At 34.7% G+C, this 19,843-nt stretch overlaps 1 protein-coding gene across 4 annotated transcripts in view; it reads left to right on the top strand.

Moving 5' to 3' along the window:
- Nucleotides 1–19,843, top strand: part of ANGPT1 (angiopoietin 1) — a 252,989-nt gene that overhangs the window by 178,059 nt on the left and 55,087 nt on the right. For 2 of the 4 annotated variants that reach the window (XM_073893095.1, XM_073893097.1), the window contains one exon: nucleotides 4,602–4,834. In XM_073893095.1, the coding sequence (XP_073749196.1) occupies nucleotides 4,602–4,834 (233 nt within the window). The remainder of the gene's footprint in view (nucleotides 1–4,601; nucleotides 4,835–19,843) is intronic. The other 2 variants (XM_073893096.1, XM_025871000.2) reach the window with 1 other exon arrangement.

Genomic DNA, 19,843 nt, shown 5'->3' with positions numbered 1-19,843 from the left:
ATCAACCTTTACTTGTAGTTCTCTGAATCTAGCTGAGGTAGCCTCTTCCAATTGAACTGGATAGGGAAAATGTAAGAGAACCAATAAAAGACTCCAGGAAAAAATGGGATAAAATTACACTAAATGACAGAGGGGTTCAGGCAGAGTGGTGCTTAAGAAAATCTTAATTCAGATTAAAAAAAAAAACTGGCTTGACATAGAAACAGTTTTTATACATGTAAAAGATCAAGAGGCTAAAATACTGTGAAAGACAAGCTCCCAGAATAACCAGATGGAGAGTGACAATTACTAAGGAGATGTTAAAGTGATGTCTTGCTTCCTAACAATATATAAATGGGTAGAAGAAATAAGTAGAAGATATTAAATCAAAGAGAGACTCTCATGCTAGTTTTCATAGCACTGGGATGTCATGGGCACATTTCTAGTCTGACAAGTTAGAAGACATGACTTTTTATCTCGGTTCTGACACAATTAGTGCATGATTTTTGGACAAGATACTTAGATTCTTATTAACTGGGGCTTGTGATATCTACCCAGTCTGTATCTCTATATTGCTTTAAGAATCAAAGGAGATAAGGGCTTAAAAGGACTACACAATTATAATGGTATATTACAACAATGAGATTAATAGAGATAGCATGTGAATTTTTTCTGGCAAGGAAGTTTTGGATTCAGACCAGTTTGGAGTAATGAGAAGGGCTGACTTCCCAAGTAGATAATAACCAATGGATGAGAAGATGTATCTAAGGAAAGAGAATAATTTTTGTTTTTGGGTTTTTTTTTTAAGCCAAATATGAAGAGAAGATGGAAGTAAGGGATGAGCAGTGTTGGAGAAAATGAAAGGAAGGGCCTAGAAGAGATCAATCCTGCCCAAAAAAGTCTAAAAAGTTATGATTAATATAAAGGATATACCTAATAAATTTAATAGATAATTACTATAATATAAAAGTTATTAAAGGAACTCCAAGTGAAGAAATGAGATGAGAAAATGGAAGAGATAGTTAACTGGCAAGACTTGCCATTTGGGAAACAGTGTGACATGTTTCCATTTTGCCAATAGTTTTCATGCATATTATTTTTTCTTGAATATATTTCATTCCAAACCCTGTGAGGTATCTGTGATGCATGCAGAGCATGGTTCTTACTTCTGTGGGCAGTCCCTTCTTTACTTTGCATAAATATCTATTTTAAGATGACAGGCTATTTGGATTTCTTTTGATAGTCACGTGCATTAAAGGTTGTTCAGTGAATTATGAAAATTAATGTTCTTTTCATCATGTTAAGTGCATATTCCTTTTACTCAGGAAATGCAGGCCTTTTCTTCCATAAACCAGTTTCAAGTTGTTCTCTTTGACATCAGGGAATGCTTTGATCAACTTTAAATTTTCAGCTCTTTCCAAATTATCCTGAAAACCAAAACAAACAAGCAAAATTCCTTTATTGACATCGCAGGTAGTAGCCATCTTTAAGTATATACTCTCTTGAATAGGGAGTGTATCAAAAGAAGTGGAGAAACATTGATTTAAAAAAATTTTAAACAGCATTATATCTGAAACAAAAGTTTCTTACAGCTGCTATTGTTTTATTTGAGGTATTCTCTCTAAAAATAAATCCTTAGAGTAGGAGTGGTATCATTTTCTATTTTACATAGTACTGAGAACACTATTGGCACTTAGCAAGCAATAAATGCAAGTTATAGCTATAGCATCATATTTTCTAAGCCAGAATGTTACCTACTGATTAGGAAAACGGAAAGGCCAATGCTCATCTTTTTGTAGGAACAAAATGGTAATTCATATTTTTATTCAGTATTATATGACTATATCATCCAAATTTTGATCTTTACATTATTTTTATCATTTTAACAGCTAATTTTAAGGTTTCTTAGTAGTATACTATAACTCTTGTGAATTTAAAAGACAGTTTTTTTTATAAGTTAACTGACTTTACATTATGGGCATCTTGCATCTGATCCTTAGGAGGAAAACAAAAAATTAAAAAAGTAAACTGAGAATGAGCTAAGGCATCAGTTGTGGTTAATTCTCAGATCTGAAGGCCAAAGAGTATGAGACACAGAGAAAACGTGCTTTGACTCCATAGCAAGTGCACTAATCACTTAACCAGTGGTTGGATAAACTTTTTAACCAATAGAGAAGGGTTTTTTGTTTGTTTGTTTGTTTTATTTAGTTTATTTTTTAACCTCTAACTTCAGCAGCAAATTATTGACACAGAAGAAAACACTAAAAGACTGTGAATCGTACCTACTCTTTACAGATGTTTCTTTTATCTTACCCTGACTTCCTTGCCTAAGGTTTTCATTTCCAAAAGATGTCTTCAAAATACAGATGGCCATCACAAATTTCCCTAATCACTATACCCAGGTTCTATCCAAATTGAGTTTGCTTAACAATCAGGGTAGGGCTTCTTTCACTACTGGTGTCCCATGGAATGAGAGCAACCCAAACTAGAGATGTGGCTTCTCTTATCTTACACAAGTCAGAGTGGTGCCCCTGACAGGTCTCAGTGGAAATTTTCATATGTGAATCTAGACATGCTACCCAAGGTGTTGCAAATTAGTAAGGTAACATGAATAGAAGTATCCCAGTGTTTTTCAGATGTGGTTCAACAGGAAACTTCCCTGCCATATTCTGATCCACATCTTCTTGAGACAGGTTGGTTGGCAAAGATCCAGAATGCTCATGTGCACTTCTCTCCTCACTTCTTAATCTGTGTAAAGGACAATCAGATATTCTAGCTCATCCCCCAGTACATCAAGTAGGAAAATTTGGCTCTTCTAACATGCTCTATTTTATGATTTAAGTATTAAATTTAAAAAATTCCCGGGAGTCCCCTTTTTGCAAACTTATAGGAGTGATTCAGTGCTATATTTCTCCAAGGTAAATTAAGTGCCCAGTCTGGTATGTTACATTTGAATAACACCTTGTAAACTAAGGACTGGTTGAACCTTCTGAAAATGGAACTGAGGAAACTGAATCAGGCTTTCCTCTGAGGAATCTTAGTATATTATACACTCTATAAAATATAAATACATTTTATTTACAGTCAGTTGCTAGGATCCAAGAGTGCTTCTGCATTCCCTATCATTTTTAATGTGCTATATGCAAAGGGAGTATCTTCTGAAGAGTTCTGAGAGAAGGAAGGTTCTCAGTTGAAGATTACATCACCCTGAGCAAAATCCCATGTCTTTGTGTAAGACCACACCACCAGTCTGTGGTCGTCCTGTGCAGAACCATCTATGCAGTGATTTGGGAACTGGTGGTTTTAGCCCTCATTCTGAAACTTAGGTTGAGAGACAAGGTAAGCTGTGGTTATGATACAGGACCAACCATCAGAAATCCCAAGAAACCTAATTCACTGAGATTTTGTATAGCTTACTTTCTGGTCCTGTGGGTTCTGCATCAATATACTATTAACTGACCCCACAGAACTATTGTGAAATTTAATCACTGTTAATGTTTTGAGAATCCCAAATGAATGCAACATAAATTAAAAAAAGAGTTTCTATATTTTGTTTGTATTTTTCCTGGACTCTTCTATTAGTTTCTTATTGGACCTATTTCCTTAATGAAAATTATACTATAACTTTTACAGACTAAAATTCTTTGGGTCCATGTGAGCTACCTTGGATATGAGATGTACCCCAGGAAATAAATATTGCTCTGACAACAAATGGTCTAATAATTCTTTATTTGATATGTTATATATGTAACTCCTATAATTAATATGTGTATTAAATGTTTATATAAATAACATATTATGCATATTAGAATATGTTATATGTGTATATTCTTTTTTAAAACTTTTATTATGTTAATCACCATACATTACATCATTAGTTTTTGATGTAGTGTTCCATGATTCATTGTTTGCGTATAACCCAGTGCTCCATTCAGTACATGCCCTCTTTAATACCCATCACCAGGCTAACCCATCCTCCCAACCCCTCCCCTCTAGAACCCTCAGTTTGTTTCTCAGAGTCCATAGTCTCTCATGGTTTGTCTCCCCCTCCGATTTCCCCCTTTCATTTTACCCTTCCTCCTATCTTCTTCTTTTTTTAACATATAATGTATTATTTGTTTCAGAGGTACAGGTCTGTGATTCAACACAATTGTGCAATTGTGATTGCACAATTCACAGCGCTCACCATGGCACATACCCTCCCCGATGTCCATCACCCAGCCACCCCATCCCTCCCATCCCCCACCACTCCAGCAACCCTCAGTTTGTTTCCTGAGATTAAGAATTCCTCATATCAGTGAGGTCATATGATACATCTCTTTCTCTGATTGACTTATTTCGCTCAGCATAATACCCTCCAGTTCCATCCACATCGTTGCAAATGACAAGATTTCATTCCTTTTGATGGCTGCATAATATTCCATTGTGTGTGTGTGTTATATACACACACCACATCTTCTTTATCCATTCATCTGTGTATATTCTGAGACTGTCACTTATAAAATATTTCCATTGTGACGTACCTAACTAAAATTTCTAACTTTAAATAAACTCAGGATCTAGTTGAGTCATATATTTTTGTATAGCATTTTTAAAATAGTCTTGTCTTTTTTTCCTTATAGTTTATTAGAACATAAAATCTTAGAAATGGAAGGAAAGCACAAGGAAGAGTTGGACACCTTAAAAGAAGAGAGAGAGAATCTTCAAGTCTTGGTTACTCGTCAAACGTATATAATCCAGGAACTGGAGAAACAGTTGAACAGAGCCACCACCAATAATAGTGTCCTTCAGAAGCAGCAGCTGGAGCTGATGGACACAGTGCATAACCTTGTCAACCTTTGCACTAAAGAAGGTGGTAAGAATTTCTTCAATTTGGTATAGTAGATATTTTATTTAACATGGAACAAGTAAATATTCAATACAACTTTCTAGATTGTATTGATTGCTGTATAAAAGCAGCAAAATAACGCTATTCTTAGAAGCATTGCATGAAGTTTGTTAACATCAGAGAATGTATTCATAAGCTTGAACTTGTGAATTCACAGTATCATTCTAAAAGAACTTTCTAGTTTCTTCTCTCTTGCTTGCTCATTTTAGCCTTAGATAAAACCTGCGATGCTGTCCTGGATAAACATTTGATGTTACGGTGTTAGACACTTAAATACAGAAGACAGAAATTAGCCAATGTTAAAGATTAATTCAGAGTCCTGGGAGAGTTTCAGGAAGATTCCTATTTTAAAACTAATATTAATTATTTCTTTTGTAGAGGGGGAGAAGGAAGAGTTGCTTATTGGGAGATATAGAAGCTCCCAATAACTATTACGAAGGGGAAAGAATCTTTGTTATTAAAAGTCTTTATTAAGATCACTTATGTTTAGTCCTGTGTAGAGAAGACCTAACCAGGGCATCAAGCATATTTATTCTGGGCTGTCTTTGTGACAGTGGAAATATATATATATATTTTTTAAATCCTGGTATAGTTAACATACAGTGTTATATTAGTTTCAGGTGTTGAAAATAAAAATTTTTAATATGACTAGAATATCTGGAGCCACTTAACCATTGAAAATATTGTAGGCCTGTCTCTTTAGAAGATATCTATCCATCTGCCTGTCCCCACGCAACAATTATTGAATGAGTGCCTCTGTGAACGCTTGTCCACTTCAAACAGATCCTTTCCCTAGTCTCAGGAGAGCTCTTCAAAGTTTGGAGCTTAAAGTCATCTTCTGTAGTTCTCGCTAATCAGCCTTTCTCTGAGTGAAGATGCGATGAATCGTAAATAGTGATGAGTGAAAGAAAACACCAATTATGTCTGAAAGTTATGGTTGTCACTAAGCTGTGGCTTATGTGACCATTCATGCGGTGGTTCCATGTGCATATGCAATATACATACCACAGAGGGTTCTTTAATAGTGGACTTGAGCTATATGAAAAATTAGCTCAATTCCATACTTTCATGTATAGATATGAATACAGACGATAATTCCATATGAAGGGATCTTGTTTTAAAGACATTTCACATTTTTCTATTACACTCCATTACCTTGAGTTTTATCTCCTTTAGATAGTCTAAACAAGTCCTTAATATACTTTGTAAAGAATATTTTTTAAACAGTAAGTTCCCAGAGCTCCATTTGGGTGTGCTAAGAAATGTGATTGGGAAGGAAAAAACCTGCTAATCAGTCAGCGCCTGCCAAAACCTTGGGTTAGAGTCCACTGGAAGGAAAGCTTGGTATGATTTTGCCAGAGAATTTTAATGGAGCTCATGAGTATTTAGAAATTAAATATTAATATGAGACATATCTATTCTCATATTGAACTGAATACATTAGGGGGAACATCGAAAACATATTTTTCTTATCATCCCGAGACTTAAAGCACATGGAGTTGAGTATTTCTTTCTTTCTTTTTTTTCATGATGTTAGAAATATCAAGCCCTGGTGATTCTCACAGAGCTCATATATCTGCCTACTTATCATAATTTCACTTCTTTTCTGAGTATTTGTCCAATAAATATGTCTTTAAACTTTTAGAGGCAGGGGTGGAAGTGACTGCAAAAGTAAAATTCCTGGCGAGGTTTGGAGTTTGGGGGCAACAGCAGGCAACCAAACATCTGTTCAAGAAACATTTATTGAACAATTATGATACTGTTAGATGCTACCCATGTAGCATCTCAGGGTATGTGAAAAGTAACTGTGTCTTTTTTGTGATATAGCATATCCAAAACAAACAAAAATAAGAGAGACAAATTGTCTAATACTTCAGGCCTCTTGACATTTATTTTCTTTTTAATGATACAATCCTAAAATAAATTCTGATTTAATTGCAGGACTTGTGGTCATCATGTAAATCTATTATCCCATTTTCCAGTGGGTTCTGTGCTCTCATAACCATAGGTTTTATTTGCTTCTTGTTAATTGTTGTTTTCTTTAATTCTATAGTTAATATTCTGACCAAATATTTGATTATTAAGGACTCATAAAAGACACAAAAATGGAAAATGCCTCTTAATAAGGTTTCTATCAAGATTTTAATTCTCTGCATATCTTCATTTTCACTGGTGTCACAGTCTTTATTATGGTGAATTTGAAATTTTAAATAACTCATACCATAATACTGGATTAAAATCAGTCACTAAAATGAACTTTTATTTCATCCTAATTCTAAAACATGTAAGTAAAACCTTTCCCTACTTTTGTGACCAACAACTCATTTATCAAATGTATTTATTATTTATCAAGGTTTTTTATGCAAATGTTATACTTTTACATTTAAATATATGCAAATACGCCTAAAACCAATATACCACAATTGATTTTTATGCATCGATTTTTAAAAATGTGTATCTTAAGAACTCAAAAAGTAATCTAAAAGATTTTCCAAAATCTTCATGAGCTATGTTATAATACAAAAGCCAAAATGTTTAATTGACTTTAAGGGTCCTCCATTTCCAGCTTGACCCAATCACTTACGGAGACAGCCTGAATGTAACACTACAAAGTAAGAGAAGAAATTTTCTAGTGAGTTTTCTGTCTTGCCAGCAACTAATTGAAACTTTATGAAGATGTTTCATCATTTTATAAAGTCAGGATAATTATGTCTACTTCTCAGTGATAGGGAAAGGATTAAATTAGGTACTGCCTATAAAAGCAAACAACACATGACATAGGTGACTCATTAAACTTTAGTGCCTTCTTTCTCCTCCAAGTGACAAGGTTCAATTAAACACAAATTTATTAAGTGCTATCTATAAGCAAACTTCTTTCATGGAAAATGTCTGAATACAGTGCTCAAGAGCATTTAACTGTTGACAGTCATCCAAGCAGTTTCTTTTAGCCTCAGTTTTCTTATCCAAAATGGGATCATAATACATACCTGATGAGTTTATAGTAAATTAAAAGAAGTTTTTATAAAACATATAGCATCGGTGCCTATCCGTAGTAAATGCTGAAAAAATTGTAGTCTACTTACTTTTATGCCTTCTAAAGTATTTATAACTCACTAAAGTTACATGATAAAAGCATTCTCAAGAAGTGTTGGCTGGAAATTTATCCTTTCCCTAACATGTGCTTGGTCCAGGAATTGTAAATCCATCTTTGCATGTAGGGATTATTTTTGTTTAGTTTCACAGAACTTTTCCTACTAAAACAAGATACATTTAAGCTAAGTATAATTTTTAACACTTTCTGAAATAATTCACCAACCTGTCCTCTTCTTGTTCCAAACAGGCAATAGTAGTGTTTTAGGCAAATAATCATTTCAAACTGAATTGCATCCATCTTGTAAGGCTTCTGGGTAACACATTTATTTTTGTCTAACCCTTGTCTGCAAACATTTGGCCACACTTATTCTTAGAAACATTACCCACTAAAAAAATATTGCCCTCGGTGTTATCATAGCATCAAAACTTAGCTTATTGCTTCATGTTTTTGGCAATTCACAGTTATTGCTGGAATTAAATAGTTTACAGTAATAATGGCATGGATACAAGGCTTGGAATTCTTCTGAGAAGGATAATCCGGTACTATGACCATCAGACATTCACCAGTCATCTTTATGTTCAGAGGCGATTAAGCTCATCACCACATACGTTGAGCACACATGAGTCAAACATTGTATTATGTGATCAAGGATTTAATTAGTAACAAAGAATTAAAAAAAAGGAAGAAAGGAAATAATATTTAGCCTCCACTCTCTACCACGGGCTGGTTTTCTTACTAAGTCACTTTAGAGCATACTCCTGCTATACCAAGGTATGATTAATAGATTTATCCATTCATTCAAAAATATGTAACAACTGTTTTTCACATTCTCTTCTGGGGGATAAGAATGTTCATCCGTCTTTATTTTACAAATATTTGTTGAGTTCTGGTAATATAGCAGATGGGGTTCAGGCCATTGGGAAGAGAGAAAAGATGTAATTCAGTCTGTAGCTTCAAGGAAACGAGAGTTTGGTGGGTAGAGAGACAGATAAACACACAGTTATATTTTGTATTTCATATTTTGCTACACATGAGGCTAAGGTGCCAGGGCACTAGTGAAATACACAAGAAAAATATTAAAATCATGGCAGGGACAGGATGAGGGCAAAATACAGCATCTGCAGTTTTCTTAAGGATTTTGCTGAATGCTTACTACAATTCAGGCATTGTTTAAGCTTTATGTGTATTAACGTAGTCCCAACAATAACAATATGAGATAATTACTATGGCTAGTCCCATTTTATAAATTCTACAGAGAACTTGAGTAATTTGCCCAAGGTTATGCGTAGCTGGTAGAAGTTGATCCACGATTGAAACACAGGCAGGATGGCTCTAATGGGATGATAACGGCTAAGTCTTCAAAATAAAGAAAACAGGGCATACTCCAGACAGCTCAAAGAACATGTATATTTGCCAGGAGTCATGGCAGGGAGTGGGATATACCTAAATGCATAGCCTAAATCTCAGAATCAAAGCCAGGAGAACAGTGAAAGATGGAATTAGAGAAGTAAACTGAGGGAGATCAAGGAAGCTGCATTTTTTTCTCTGAAAGCAGTAAGGAGTGCTGTCAATGTATGAGGACCATGTTGACATTTGCATTTTAGAAAAAAATTCCCCAGTCACAATGTAGAAAGAATGTACTGGGAAGTTGATAAGCTTGGAAGTGGAGGGACCAGATGGGTGTTTTGCCATTATTATTAAAATATTAGCAAATATTTGGAGAGTAAAAGCCAGTCTTCTGAGCCCTTTGCATATATTAACTCATGCAGTCCTGATAACAACTCTGTAAGCTGGGTGCTCTTATTAGCTTCCTATGACAGATAAGGAAACTAAGCATAGAGAAGTAAATCATTTGCAAATATCACGCTGCTAGCAAGTGGGCAAGCTAAGATTTGAACCCAGAGTCTGATTCTGGGCTCTGTACATTATCTATACACTGTACTGTGATGGGGAGGGAAGATAGAGTTGATGGTGGTTTTCATCTGATTCTCAGAAGGATATCCTGGGAGAGAAATTAATGAGGTGGGACCAAATGACCAAAGAGGGACAAATGAAAAGGCAGATAGAGGGGAAAATCATGAACAAAGGGAATTAGAATCAACAAGAAATAATGACCTATTAGAAAGTGAGTCAAATATAACTCTTAATTTTCTGGATTCAGTAACTGAAGGGATGTTGATTACATTCCTAAAAATCTGCAACATTTAAAAAGAAACAGGTTTAAGGGGGAAAGATTAATGAATTTAGTTTGGGGCATATTGACTGAGGTGACAATGGGAAAATTTGAATCTGGAAGTCAGAGAAATACAAATTTGTAATTCAGGAGTAAAATCTGGATGACCATCTCCATTGCTGTGCCCTCAGAGGAGACAAGTGGTAAATACATGCAGCAAGTGAAATCAACTGAAAGTGCATATAAAGCAATGACTCAACCATTTGGGGGGTTGTAGATCTATTTCAGAATCTGATAAAAACTAGCCTACCTTTCCTTCTCACTTAGTTCAAACACTCAGGCACAAGTTTATGTGCGATTTCAGAGAATTTACATACTAAGATTATGAACCCATTTTAAAATAATAAGAATGTAAAATCCAAGACAGCAAATTGAGAGTTCTTTACAGGATAGTTAAAAGGAGATCAGAAAGAAAACAGAATTAGAAAGAAAAACCAGTAGTGAGGAGTGTTACAACAGAGAGAAAAAAGTTCTGTGAAACGTATTACCTTCATGGCTTATAAATAAGCAGAAAGGCAAAAAAAAAAAAAAAAAAGGGGAGGGGAGGAGAGGGAAGGGAAAGAAAGAAAAAGCAGCCTGAGAAACGAATCTTGAACTGGGATGTGGCCTCTCCCTGTAGGAGAGCTTGGGTGACATGTATGGTTCAATTGCATGGGTCACAGACAAAAATGAGCAAGAGGAAGTAAAAGCAAAAACAACTGTCTACCCATATCCAGCAAACTTGATTGTGAAAGGACAGATAACAGTTTGGGTAGGGATGCACATAGGATAGAGAGAAGTAAAAGAAGCTTAAATACTGAGAGACAGGAGCATGTTTGTATATTTAGGTCCCTAACATGAAGTTCAAATTTCAAACCATAAAGAGCTTCTCATGCAGTTCATTAAAAAAAAAAGAAAATTTCTTTCATATCATCTAAAAGACATAATGACTGATCCTATAAATTTTTAAGCCATCTAAATTATTTGGTTTAAAATGTCTTTCCCAGAGGCTGATTGCAGTGGTATGGAACTTCTGATTGTTATTTTCGGTCCTCTGGCCTTCTGAAAAGGGGAAATGAGGCATTTGTTTCTTTCCCAGTGCTGAGGAGACATTTGGTTCTGTTCTCAGAATAATTCTACCATCTGAAAGGAATTTACCTCCCGTGCAGTGTCTATTGAGTTTGTGAAGTAAATCATTCAGTCGAGGGATGAGATAGTTTGAACTCCTGCAAGTCCCTGGAGTTAAGAATGATTCTAAAAACATCACAAGCAATGGGAGGAAATTAAAACTTTTTGAATGTCACTTATATAAACATTGATAAAAATAGAATATATCATTTTCATTGACTGAGTAAAATATTTGGGTTTTAGTTGACTACTTGTAATGCACAATTTAACATTAGGTAGAAAGAGAAAGAAAAATACAGGAAGTCATCTGCTGCACACTACAGTGAGCACTTGTTCCCATTTAATGAGGGAAATGCTTTATCTTGACAGAAAATTATATGTCAAACATTTACAATTTCCTTAAAACGAAACACACTTTCTAGCACTTCCTTTCATAAAACCCAATGGCTTTAAGGGGAAAGTGACTGTTTATTTTTGGAAATGGTATATTTCTCCTTTTTGATGGAGCATGTTATCTGCCTTTTGAAAAGTTACAATTTCTGTGGAAAAAAAAAAACTGTGAATAGCAGATAGCCAAACTCAAGATAACAAAATAAAAAATAATACAGCCTTTGACCTCTCCCATGAATTATTTCTAAACTACCTCTTTTGGGTAAGATTTGAAACTTTGTGGTTAATTCTCTTTTGGAATTCAAGTTGCAATTTCAGAAACTAAACTATTTGAAAAGGGATATCTCCTGGTTCTAGCTGGGACTGGAAGTTACCGAGGTGAAAGGCCACTCAAAAAAAAAAGAAAAAAAAAAAGGTGTTGCCTTTCTGCTCCAACATTTCTATCAGCAAACTCCATTTCTTCTTCTCTTGTGCTTTCATGGTCTGGTTGGTTAAAGTAAAGAAGCACAAAATATTTTTAATAAAATTTCAGCTGAGTCATTTCCTGGACTCATCCACACTCAAGTTGAACTGAACAGATATTTTCTAAGTCCAGGGTCATAATGGAACAGTGGTTCCTTACAGATAAGCTCTGGTACTTTACACAGAGTCCAAATGACAGCTCTAATCACTTGGAGGGAAAGTAAGGAAAAAAAAACCCACATTTTATTAACATCATTAAGTATGTATGCATCACATTAACCATAAACCCTCATGAAATGTCTTCTGCTTTAAGAAGGGAAAAAGATGAAATAAAACCTGAGAAATATTAAAACCAATCAGTTAGGCTTAAATACATATAAACAAAATAATACTGATTTTCAGCATTTTTCTAAAAGTTGATTGTAAAGAACCTTTAAAACTATTGATAAAAAACATTTTTAGTTTCCTATTAGAGCTCACCATTTATTTTCAACTAAAGAATATCAACATCATAACTAAGGACACTGGACTCTCTATCTTATCACTGGCTTGGATGTTCACATTCTGAATGGAACCATTTCCAATAAGGAATCACATTAATAGGTGACCTAGAACAATCTACTTTTTTTTAAATGAATTTATGATGAAGTTAAATTATTAAATGAAATACCAATTAAGCCAAACCTCTTTTAATTGTGTATTTTATTGTGTCTTTGCATATATCCATAATTATTTTTAGGTGTGAACATTCTGTTTTCATAGCCAGCCTGAGTTCCTTTAGGGTAGTGAATTTGAACTTTGGGTTTAATTTTAAGTGGAGATTTGGTTCTAAAGGAAGCTTTGCTGGTTGTTTTGGCCTCATGTACACATACTTACAAGTGCACAAAAAGACTGAATCTCAACCATAATTAATTCTCCAACTCATCTCCCTAGAGCTGGGATTTAGACAGAGATGGTCACGTAATCGGCGTCTTGGAGCACCTATGACATATGCCATCTAGAGGGCAAGGCATGTTGGTCTAGGAGGAATAGGAATCAAGGACATCTGGGTTCTAGTCCCAGCTCTGCTGCTAGTTGCTTAACATAAAACTACCACACACCTTAGAGTTTGTCTGGTGTCCTAGACAAATCCACACATTTTATGACTCATCAATCATTCCATTTTTTCTCTTTGTTTTGTATCACTTCTAATGACTAGGAAAACCCCAAGTTCAGAATGAACCTCAGCATGGTAATCAAGTATTATTCGTCAAGTAGATTTACCCCAAGAGTAAGAATCGAAGTGACATACCTATGGTGACAGTCAGCCTCTATTTGTTTAAAACTTCAAAGTGAAGTGTTTTGGTTTTGTTTTTGTTTTTTTGTGTTTTTTTTTTTTTGTCAGTTTTCAAAAGCATCTGGCAATTTCTTTCCATTTATAGCATTGCCCAAGGACTTTCATTCCATTTTTAATGGCTTTTGCTGAAATCAGTTATTTGTCTACTTATAACAAAGCACAAAAGACCCTTTAAGCTTTCCCACACGCATGGGAAATCTTTTGTTCAAAATCAATATATTTCAGTCAGGCCAAAAACATTACATGGGAAATTAACACACATGAAACACCTGAAATATTTTTAATGAAATGACCTTCTGAACAAATGGCAAGGGTCATGTAGCACTCGTAACTGCCCATCAGGGTACCCAAAAGGGAAACACAGAAATAAATTTTGTGAAAAATGAGTATTACTTGATTAAACAAAGATTGTGTGTAAATCCATTTTCAACTTTCAATTCTTTTTTTGCATCCTTTGTTGCTTTAAATGTAATATGCATTAAATATACATTCAGTTATATATGAGTCATTTCACATTAGAAGAACACTGGAAATTTTATTTGAATACGCTAATCAAACTAAAGTAGAATTATGTAGAATTACTTGATGTTTCATTATCCTACACTAAAAATAATAGCATAAAATTAGTAATCTACCTATGGCATAGGGTGGTTTGCATGTCCACCTAGATTTAACAGTTTCTGTAATTTATACATACATCTCAATATTACTAAAAATATATACAACTACAATTATACGTAGGGGTCATATATTCTCCAGATAATTAAAATGTATCTCTTCAAGTAGTAAAATATTAAGAAAATTAAAAAATATTGTGATAGTACATTTTCTGCATTGTTTTAATCTTCTCTTTCAGAAAAGATTGAATAAAATTGGAGCTTTTTATAATAATTTAATTTACTATCATCAGCATGACCTAATTTGCATCAGAATGCCACTATGCCTTTGGAAAAGTATATGATTTGTCCCTTATATACTGCCCAAACTGTTCTCATATCTTATTTTTGCCTACTTCTAAGATTACTGTCTCTTCCTCATACACACAAAAAAACCTTTTGATATTATCATTTTGTTGTTGTTGTTGTCTTCATGCCTGATTCTAGAAGGTGAACACACACACACTCCCACACAAATACCACACATATGCTCACCCTCCCTTTCCCTACCAGCTCTTCCTCTAAACTTGTAGCTTCAGCAGATGGTCCAGAGGTTGGGACATCAAGTAATTAGGCTTGTGAGAATATTATCCAAGATTAATGAGGGTAAATTTTAGTCAGCATGATTTTTAAGATATAGACATTATGAAATCCAATATAGCTTCTCAGGCACCTCTTATTTCCTCATGCTCTGTTAGCTTTTGAAGTTGCAGCCACCAGTGCTCCACATTTCTGCTGGGAGTTCCCACCTCACACATAATTCTGCTGCCTGTGGCCCTCTTCTATCCTCAACATTTTTCTTCTTTCTTATCTTTCCTAACCCCTGTCACTCTTCCAATACTCCCTGCTTCCGAGAGAAGAGGCCATAGCCATTCTGAATTAAGGCCTGTCCTGATTCACCCAAGACCCTGGGTATGACCTTGTCATCTGAGATAAGTATTGCTGGGGACTCTGTGACAGATGAGTCATTGGAGTACTGTTTGGCTTTGACTTCACTCCAGGGGCCAGTAAGAAATAGTTAAGATTCTTGGCTTTATAGTCAAAAGAGTGTGACTACTTAGAAGTTTTAATGAAGTTAGAAAGCATCTCTGAGCCTCCGATTCCTCATATATACAACAATATATTGATAACAGTATTTCATAAGGTATTTACGAGGACTAAATGAAACAAGGCATATAAAACATACTTGGCTGACAAAATTCAGAGTTGAACACATAGTAAGTGTGCTAATTTCTAATACTGAGTGTGCCAATTGATTTTATTATAATCACGATTATTATAGTTCCACCAAGAAGATGATGGGTAGTTAAGATTTTAAGTATCATCTACAAAATAAGCACACACAAAGAACACTTCCTTTTACAAAAATTTTAATTAAAGTAATAATGTAGCAAGTAAATGATCTTCAGGTGTTCTTTTATACTGAGTTTAGGGGTACTATGGGGAAAAGAGTAGTAGATCTTTAAAAAGAGAACCTTTTAGCTATTCACCCAAAGACTTCAGATTTAAAGTATTTACAAATAGAATATGTGTTTGTTATACTGTGATATAGCAATTTGCACTATATATATAATACATTTACACACATAAACATATATATGTACAAATATGTTACATTAAATTGTATGCAATTGCCATTTTTGTAGGTTAAAAATCATGCTGAGATATAAACTCCTCGGTATTTAGGTTCATATGCATATGTTTTATATAAAATAAAATACCAACTTTGAAATTTTCAATTCAGAAGCATAAAGCTTTTATGTATTTATGTAGTTATGCATAATGTGGTATGTATTTATAAAGTCATTGGTAAGTATCCCTCACCCTCATACCCACACACATAATACTGAAATATTGAATATTGCCTGTAAACCTTTTAATTTTCCACTCGTGAAGTGCAAGGTATTACCTTCTTCCACTTTTAAGTCCTTTCTTTTTTTTTTTTTGAAGCTGAGAACATTTTAAATGTTTAAAAATGAAAAAGTATTCATGAAATGCAACTGATTAATCAGGTATATCAGTTGCAGTAGTTTGACAAAATATGATATGAACATGTTCAGAAAGTTCTATTGCATGTTGGTAAAGGATCTGCCAAATACACATCAATCCCTTAACCATAGAGTTGGTTTTTTTTTAATTATGTTAATCACCATACATTACATCATTAGTTTTTGATGTGTTCCATGATTCATTGTTTGTGTATAACACACAGTGCTCCATGCAGTACGTGCTCTCTTTAATACCCATCACCAGGCTAACCCAGCCCCCCACCCCCTCTAGAACCCTCAGTTTGTTTCTCAGAGTCCATACTCTTTCATGGTTCCTCTCCCCCTCCGATTTCCCCCCCTTCATTCTTCCCTTCCTGCTATCTTCTTCTTTTTTTTTTTTTAACATAATGTATTATTTATAAATTAGGAATCTAGGGAGTATCTTCAAATGGCTTTTCCACGAGATGCCCACACACCTGGTGGAACAGTATAGAATCTAATCAGTCAGTTGTTTGCTTGTTTGTACCTTATCAGATATGATGATTTACTTATCCATATGTTCAGTTAACTTCAGTGTCCTGTTGAGGTGAAAAATCACAGATTTAGGATCAGTTCCTGTACTGTGATCTCCATAGTGATGATGGTCCAATAAGTAACACAAGGATTATCCTTAAACCAATAACTTGATCCACATATATTGTGATGTTTGCTAAATACTGGGGAGATAGGAACCATTAGCCACATCTAAGATTTAAAAAGAATATTTGAAGAATCGACCCCTTTATGGCAGTTTATTGGGAAGTAACTAGGATCAAGGACTTTGGCTTTTTACATTGTCTCTGGTATAGCAAAGGCTAACTGTTTTCTATGTTCTGTACTAGATTTGCTACAACTCAGAATTACCAATTTCACATTCCAGGAAGTTTTCTCTTGAGGGTTCATCTGAATTGAAGTGACCCTCTGTCTCAGCTTTATGGTTCTTCCCTCAAGTCAGCCCAGTGGTAGACATGCCATCTGGATTGAAATTTGTTGGGCAAATAAAAGGGAGAGCCAGATAAAGTCAACAGTTGCTGCAATCAGGGTCTCAGGTTGCTTATTGACTGAATGTTGGCTGGTGAAAGACAGACATGCACCTGCTTGTGTCCCTATTCTTTCCCTTTAGATCATGAAGATTAGGTGACAGAGATAAGGCTAAATGAAAAGAATGAATAATGATTCTTTCCTAAGACTTTCTAGAATTATTTGTTGATATTGGTGTGCACAAAGTCTTTGAATTGCCATACCAGGCTTTTAAAATTTAGTTCAGATAAACTGCTTTACGTTTTTGTTTTTGTTTTTTTCTTTTTCGTTCAACTGTCCTCTCTTCTGGACAGCCTTCCCCAAGTTTACATGGCAGACAGAATATATTCTCCCTGAATATTCCCAGTGAACTTGATACATACCTCCAAAATAACAGTAGTGTGCATAATCTCTCTTTGGTGCTATATTCAAGCTGGTAACCTTATAGCTCTAGAAGCTGTTGCTAGTCATCTTGTGACCAGGCAGAGACTCATCAGCTGTGTCCAAAAAAAGATAAAGAAACCAATTCCTCTTCACATTCTTTAAAATCTGATTATGCTTTACCTAAAATTCTATTTTACATTGTTTATGGTTGAATAAATTATCTTTTTGCTTAAGCTAGCTTGAATTCTCCTCTGTCCTGGAAAGTACTAATCATGGATGTATCTATCATGAGTTATCATTAGAAGACCTACTAATATAGTAGGACTTTCTCCCATCAGACTGTGATTACGTTAAGAGCAGATTGTGGTTTTCTTATGTCTGTATCTTCACTGTCTGGGAGAAGTCATGCACAGGAAAGATGCTCAATCAATATTTGTTGAATTAATAAATATAGCATGGATTTTTTTTAAATTTATTTATTTGTCAGAGAGAGAGAGAGCACACACAAGCAGGGGGAGCGGCAGGCAGAGGGAGAAGCAGACTCCTCTCTGAGCAAGGAGTCCGATGCGGGACTCAATCCCAGGACCCTGGGATCATGACCTGAGCCGAAAACAGATGCTTAACTGACTGAGCCACCCAGGCATCCCAATATAGCATTGCTGAGTTTAGAAAATATGCATTTGTATGACATTAAAAAGCCTCACTTCAGTGTTTGCAATCTGAAAGCAGGGGTGAGAAAATGAATAAATGTCCTTCCTTTAGTTGGGATTTACCCATGCAAGGGATTAGTAGATGAAAGGACAGTGGGTGGAGAACACGAGGAATTCCAACCTGAACTGTTTTTTAATACCTGTTGGTGAGATAGAAGTTAGGAGGAAAGGAAAGGGAGGCTAGTGCGGGACTGATAGTAATGGTGGGGATCCAGACTCTCAATTAGGAAAGACAAACTCATTAAGAATTAAAGGGAGAGGAAAAAGAGAGTATATGATCAAAGAAGGAACTTTTAAATATAAAGATAAATTTTTTAATTCATGCTTTTAAACCAGTCTATTATTATAAAAAGTTTGAGCTACTTTGACAGATAGAAAAACACCTCAATCAGCTCTCTATTGTCGCTGGCTCGTCCAGCTGATGCTTCTTTCATCCTGTTCCATCATGTATTCCATATCTGTATCATGTCATTCACCATACATTCCTCTGGACATTATCTTCCATTTTATTGAAACTCAAGACCTCCTACAAAAATGTATCCTTAGTTCTGACACTTGTAATGGTCAGTAAATTCATCTTTTTATTGTCTTTCTTTCTTTTAAAATGTTTATTATGTGTCCAGCTTTACAATACATAACCATAATATCTCTAGTGCATAACAAAGAAAATAATTAGTCATGCAAATTAAAGTTATGGCATTAAAACTTCTACAATCAGTGCGTTGTTATACACATCATATGTCATTTCATCTGAAATAATCTTTTAATTTTAACTGTTCAGATTAAGTTTATATATGCAGCAATGGGTTTTTTTAGACTTAAACAATGTTATGATGTGGTATAGTCAATGAATAAAATAAACCAATTAGCCAACTTTGATAAGGAAAGGCCAGTTCAGTATAATCCTAAATATAACCAGTCAGTTGTAATTGCTAACATTTGGTCAGCTATAATATTGGATTTGAGGATGGAAGATCTACTATTCCATTGACTGGACTCGCTGGCCTTCTCCAGCCTGCTAGTGTCACTTCTGTAAGAAAGAATAATGATATAATGTTGCCATTAATAATATTATTACTATAACAATAATAATAACTACCATTTCTTGAGTTCTTACTGTAATTCAGTCACTCTGCTGGGTTAAATAATCCATACACTTGCCTCAGAGCTACATTTAACTGCCCCACTTTGTAGATTGAAAAAAGAAAAACTGAAGATCAGTCTACCTTTATAGAAGGGCCTTTTTCAAACCATAGTATTTAATACAAATGTCAAAGGTAAGCTGTGAATGGAGCTTTTATACTGATTTTAAGTGCTTTAGTACTCTAAAATATAGCCTGGATCAAACTTTCAAACATAATGTTTACTAATTAATAAGTAATTAAATACAAGCAATCCAATCTTTCTGGAAAAATGACTGTTTCTTCTGGAAAGAATGTGATTCTATTTTTCAAAAATACCAAACTATATTTCAAGTAAATGAAATATCTTCATAAGGTATGTTGCCATTACAATAACAACAAATCCATAGTATAACCATAATACTATTTGTTCCTT

This window comes from Callorhinus ursinus, unplaced genomic scaffold, assembly GCF_003265705.2.
Source record: "Callorhinus ursinus isolate GAN/ISIS: 27379988/994484 unplaced genomic scaffold, GSC_fseal_2.0 scaffold5, whole genome shotgun sequence".
NCBI classification, from domain to species: domain Eukaryota; kingdom Metazoa; phylum Chordata; class Mammalia; order Carnivora; family Otariidae; genus Callorhinus; species Callorhinus ursinus.
Note: the sequence above shows the minus strand (reverse complement) of the source record. Positions and strands in the feature narration are given on the sequence as shown.